General features: G+C 35.4%; 1 protein-coding gene across 1 annotated transcript in view; it reads left to right on the plus strand.

Moving 5' to 3' along the window:
* The window catches only part of GNPTAB (N-acetylglucosamine-1-phosphate transferase subunits alpha and beta), a 49,691-nt gene extending 47,302 nt beyond the window's left edge, over nt 1-2,389 (plus strand). Inside the window, exon 21 of the mRNA XM_058190466.1 lies at nt 476-2,389. Coding sequence (XP_058046449.1) covers nt 476-553 — 78 coding nt within the window. The 3' untranslated portion in view covers nt 554-2,389. The remainder of the gene's footprint in view (nt 1-475) is intronic.
* The last annotated feature ends 4,129 nt before the right edge of the window (nt 2,390-6,518 follow it).

A 6,518-nucleotide genomic window follows, 5' to 3' on the forward strand; every position in this document is an offset into this window, starting at 1 on the left:
TTTCAAGTTTTTAGGATGGGCATTCTTTACAGCTACACATTTGAATTGATAGTGTGTTGCTTAAAGAGACAAATAAAATATGTTTTATGAACATGTTTATAGATATCTGGGGCCCAAAATTGGGATGCATATACATCCTCAATAATACCAATAGCCTGTTCAGGAAGAAAGACTGGGTAGATTATTTCTCCCCAAGAAAAAAACCATGTGTAGAATTGTAATGATTTTATGAAATATGTTGCTTTATAGATTAATGGGGAACCATGTATATAACATTTTCAAAGGCATTTTATATAGGGTTTCATGGTTTTCCTCAAAGGGTGTATTAGGCTATACAGTCTGCCCTACTTTCTAGAGGAAAATAGTCTTACCTCTGAAATACAGGTGTTGGATAGATGTTTCCAGGGTATAGAATATAGCGACATGATCGTGTGCATCAATGTTAAAAAAAATAACTTGTTCTTTTATTTTTCAGCTAATAGCTCTCAAACGAAAAATTTTTCCAAGGAGGCGGATTCAGAAAGAAGTTTGTTATGAACGAATGAAAGTGTAAAAGAATGCTTATTTATAAATCAGACTACCTCAACATGTGATAAGCATGTAAAGTCTTTAGTTATTTCTGGAGAAGTGGCCCCATCCCTTATTGTTGTGTTTCTGTATGTGATCCATGCTATTGAATTTAGAAAGGGAAAATATGTTTGTGAGGCAGGAAGCATTGCGTTGCCAGAGTTCAAATGTTTGTGACTCACAAGTGATCTTCTGAATGCTTTATCCTTTTCATAAAAAGGGTTACTGAAAAATAGCTGCATTTATTGCAGCATCCATTGCCAATGAAATATAATACTAAAAAGTTATGTTTCTATTAGATGTGTTCTAAGCTTCTGTCGGAAGGTCTTAATGAACTATTAGCCATTTGATCATATCTTTAGTTTGTTTATTCTGCTCTCTGAATCAGAAAATATACAAATTTGGGTGGTAATTCTGCATCCCACTAAGAGTGGGATGTGGGCTAGTATACATTGAAATTTGTATCACAAGTATGCCATGGTATTCTTTGTTGCAGCCAGTTAGATCAATTGGATGGTTTATTATGTTACTAATTTCAAGTTCCTTATCTGTAGGAATATCTCTACAATCTCTTGTAGGAATATCTCTACAAGAGAAGGAAGTATGTGATATGAAGCCTAAAAGAGAATCAGTTTCCAGATGTTTTTATGAATATGCGAGTAATCTTTAAATTGACAGAATTCCCTGGCAGAATTGGGGCACAACTGGAATCCTTATCATGGTTAGAGTCCTACTATTCATCTGTGGGAGCCACTGTGAATCTTGCACTTGTAACACAAAGGGGCAAAATTGCTACTTTAGCTTCCCTACTTCCAATTTAGATGCCACCTGCTTATTGTAAAGTATATATAATGGGTTCAACTGTAGATTATGTTCTCAAAGAAAGATTCAAAATGTCAGTTTTGTTGCTATATTTTCTGCAATTAGGTACAAAAGAAATTGATACTTAAATACTGTTCGAATCTGTGGTGCCAATATAATGCCTTTGTTGATCATGATGTAAATTGCTGCTCAATCAAATTTTTAGTCACATTAATAACTGAATGCTGAATTAACATTTAAAGGTTACACTCTAGTAAAGAGGCTTAGATATAACTATTATTTATACAACCATGTATATTTTAGCAGTAAAAATGGGTGGCTACATTTTGTTGTACATTGTATTGCTTTGTAAGTGTATTAGCATGATATTGACTTAATTTCTCATATCATGTTTTTAGAAAACTGAGATTTCTTCTGTAATCTGCTTTATCAGTAATTTTCCAAAATCAGGAGGAACAGAAAAAAGGATAATTTAAAAAAGATATTTTGAATGGATTGTCCTCAGTCATGAATAACTTTACTAGAGTTTAGATTACATCAGTCATTTTATAATGAAGATATAAAATGCTTTTCATTGTATATATGCTGTAAAATATATTTTTCTTTTAATAGTGTCACTGATTTAAAATGATTTCTGGAAGATATGTCAAAAATGATCAAAGATTTAATTTTCTGAAAACTGTTAAATATTTCTAAATAAAAAGGCACCTTTTTCATTATCTAGAAAAACACATGATTAATTTTAAATACAAATACATTTCTTTCAGCTTCTGTAAAGTAACTTCTTTTTAACTTTTTTTAAAAATAAAAACATTTTACCACAACCTTAAATAATTGAATAAGGGGCTGAAGAGAGTGTTGTAATGCTAAAAATGGCAGAAGGATAATAAGTTACTGCACATTTTCTTTTACCTTTTTCTCCTTTCTTTCTTTTCTTTATCTACTGCTATATGTCTTTTCGCTATGTAAAAACTTTTAATAAAAATGAACAATAAAAACATTACTGTACTTAGTTATATGAGTTATTTCAGTTATCAGATGATGAAGACTAACATTTGGAAACGACAAAACTGATTTGTTTCATCAAGAAAAAAACAATAAGTCATTTTTTGTTTTTTGAAAGATTGGCCTTCTGCAGACTTTTTGCTAAAAGAAAAAAAGTGAAATGATTTATGGAGTTAATGATTGAAAAAGATGAGGAATAAGGATTTCATAGCTCCCATTGATTTCCACTTCTGTGTGTTTGTATTCAGTGTTTTCCAAATTTGGTAACCAAGTATGACTACTGCCATTTACAAGTTGAAATCAGAACTGCCCAAGGGATACAACTGTCATAGATGCCCAGCTCCACTGAAAAAGTCAAGTTCACTCTGTACCAGGAGCCAAAGAAAATATAATAGATTTGTGTTACAGCTGCTGGCTACATTTTTTGAAGATTAAGGTTACTTTCAAGGGAAAATGCAAAAAGCACTATTGAGGGCCATGAAAAATGTACAAGAATGCAGCCATGAAAAATGCATTTTACAATATTCATTTCACCAATAAGAAGATACACTTGTTTTGCTTTTTCCCCCCTATGCTTTTAAGCTATGAAGCAAGCAATTGGAATAGCCATCCAGCACCTTGTTATATACTTGTGTATGCTCATTAGGTTTGACTGGGACCACCTTTTGACTTTCAGTGCGAAATGCAGAAGTCTTCTCTTAGGACTATCAAATCTGAATGAAAATATGGACAATTAGATGACAGCACAAAATATTCCTCTGGTTTGCTGCACCCCCAATTCTGGTAGCCTTATGATCTCCCATCAAACTGCAGTAAAGTTAGGGTTACCCATTGTTTGTACTGTATATATGCATTCAGTCAGTCAGTCAGTCAGTCAGTCAGTTTCACAGCCACTCAACTCAACTGAATGGCTCTAGGCAGCTTAAAATTCTATAGCTGTACTTCTGTACAAAAAGGACATAGGAAAAATAAGTGGTCTCTGCTTGCTTTCTGTTAATAAAATCCTTGCAGTGGTAAAACTGCTCTCATCTCTTCTGCCTTATTTTCTCTTTAAATTAAGCCACTGTTTCTCAGAGTGCTGAGCTGTTTCCAATCTTCAGAGTTTTCTTTCACCCAAACATTGATGCTGGATGACTACTGATGGCCAAATATGGCTTTTTCAGGGCCTCAGTGTGCATATTTTCCAATGAGACAAACCGAGACAGGAAGATCATTCTATTACAACTTATCAGAATATTCAGACAAAAGGGATTCCTCATTCAAAGAGGGAACCCTGATCTTTAGCTTACATCCCCTTTTAAAGTTAACATAACAAAGAAATCTGAAAGAGGAAAGTTGATTGGACAGGATAATAGCATACATGTTTATCAAATTGATGTCTGAAGGGGAATAAATTGTAAGGAAAAATATTGTTTAGGGTTCACAAAAGAGATAAGCCAGACACCAATTTGTACTAACAAACTTTTCTTATCAGGAGCTAGTCTCCAGCTTGTTTTATCAGTTTAGGAATGTTAAAAGCTAATAAATCTTGAACATCACTTCAAGGTTTATTAGCTTATACAAGAATATAAATCAGATTAAAATACAAAATAACAATGGAAAGGCTTTGTGAGCTAGATCAAATGTTCAGGTGAAAAAGCATCCAGTCGTCTTCAAAGAACATAAAGCAGACATGCAGTAGGTTCAAAAAGCTATGTTTGTACAATATATATGTACAAATAATAAATAATATAAGAATCTAGAAAAGTAAAGCTATTAGTATTAGATAATTTAATGTAAATAAAGAAAAGGGGACAAGAAAGAAAATAACATGTGAAATGGGGGGAAAGGTATAAAGGCGAAAGAAGACCACTAAGAAACACTGTTTAGAAATAGGAAATATTTATATGTTACATGTTGTTATATATACACAACTGCCCATCTTGAAACCTTGGGTATGGGGGGAAAGGTATAAAGGCGAAAGAAGACCACTAAGAAACACTGTTTAGAAATAGGAAATATTTATATGTTACATGTTGTTATATATACACAACTGCCCATCTTGAAACCTTGGGTATGCTTGTGTATTATTCTTTTCTTTTTTACTATTTATTTATTTAGTCAAGCATGCCTTTTATGACAGATACAAGTGTAAACATAATTATAAATACATGTAAAGGATATGAATAAAAAAAAACATTAGGACAGGGACAGTAGGCACGCTGGTGCGCTTCTGCACCACCCTTAAGACTTTTTAGGAAAGGAGTGAGGTCTACAGTAGACACCAGTCTAAGGTTAAAGTTTTGGGGATTTGGGGAAGAAACCGCAGTCAGGTAGTGCATTCCAGGAGTTGAAAACTCTGCTACTGAAGTATTTTCTGCAGTGTAGTTTGGATCGGTTTACCATGAGTTTGAATGTATCTATTGTGTGCTCTTGTATTGTTTTGGTTGAAGCTGAAGTATTCATTGGCTAGTAGGACATTGTAGCAGATGATTTTATGGCTTGATTTTAAAATTTTTAATTTGCTTTTATGGGTTTTAAATTTTTGTAAATTTTTATAGGGTGTTACTGTATTTTAAAATTTTTGGCCAATCGAATACGTTTTTTAAGGGGTTGTTCTTAATATTATATGTACTGTTTTCTTTGTATTTTATTCTGGCTGTGCACAGCCCTGAGTCCTTCGGGAGAAAGGCGGTATACAAATTAAATTATTATTATTATTATTATTATTATTATTATTATTGTTGTTGTTGTTGTTGTTGTTGTTGTTGTTGTTATTATGTACCCCCTATCTCACAATCTTCTAGAACAGGGGTCTCCAACCTTGGTCCCTTTTAAGACTTGTGGACTTCAACTGGCTGAGGGACTCTGAGAGTTGAAGTCCACAAGTCTTAAAGGGACCAAGGTTGGAGACCCCTGTTCTAGGGGGGTGTAGGTATCTTTTCTCTCCAGTCCTCAAAGACGGTGAAGAAAGAAAGCACAGAAATCAATACTCCGCTCCCACTTCGTTGGCGACTATAACTGCACGGGGTCGACGTCCAGTCCTGGAACGGTCCCTCGGGTGTCACGTGGGCTTTTCTCGCAGCACCTCTTTGACGCAAGTGCAGACCGAGCCTTTGAAGAAAGGGCGGGAAAGGTTCGGGAGAGCAGAGCCTGGTGCGGGCGGCGGGTTTTCTCCTCAGCTCGGCTCTTTCCTCTTCGCGGGGACAAGAGCGAGGGGCTGGGGCTGGGGGAGAGAGAAATAGCGGGAGGGACAATCCGTGTGCGTGTGTGAGTGGTCGGTCGGTCGCTGCTGCTGACCTGGTATGCGGACGGGAGGGGGATGAGCTCGGGCAGAAAGCGGGGCCGCCAGTTCGGCTCTGAGGTGATTTTGGCGGGAAATAAAGAGGCAGCGGCTGCTTTGAAGAGAGAGCGTTTTGCGCGGTCCTTTTTCCTCTCCAGGGGAGAGAGGCTCTTCCAGGAAGAGCGAAGGAAAAGATGGGCCGATTAAAGAAATAGGATACTCAGAAAAGGCTTACATCGAATTTATGAAACCTCTTCCAGAGTTTTATTTATGTGTGGACTTTCAGCGTGCCTCCATACTCTAATCCAAAATTGTTAACGTCGGTAACTCACAGGCCAGCAATGTACAGAGAATTTTACAGTCTTAATACAAATAAAATCCTAACCTACAGACAGCCTTGATACATACACAAATAAATAAATAATTACTGTGTCTCTTTAAAAGCATTTTTCAGTAGGTGTTTCGTGTGTATATAAATTGGCAACAACCAGTCTCAGAGTAATAAAAATGCAGAACTATAATCTTGGCAATACAGTGTGTCCTTCTGGTGTATATATCAACTGCTGCTTTAGCTGATGCTTAAAAGCACAAAGGGAAGTTTCTGGTGATAGTTTTTTAAAGTCCCCTCATTACCAACAGGGACTTCTGTTTTCTAGCATATTGAACTTTCCAGTTAACAGTATTTAAATATTGAAACATGAGGATACCAGATACTTGAGAGTTGCAACTGATTCACAAACAACTTTAATAAGCCAACAGTTTAAATTTGGTACAGAAACAAAATCTATAAAGTTGGAATAATAATAAAATTGTACTTTTTAATCTGTTTTGAAGTTTACTTAAAACAAATTAGGTTGTTAAT

This window comes from Ahaetulla prasina, chromosome 7 (assembly GCF_028640845.1).
Source record: "Ahaetulla prasina isolate Xishuangbanna chromosome 7, ASM2864084v1, whole genome shotgun sequence".
In the NCBI taxonomy this organism is placed as follows: Eukaryota; Metazoa; Chordata; class Lepidosauria; order Squamata; family Colubridae; genus Ahaetulla; species Ahaetulla prasina.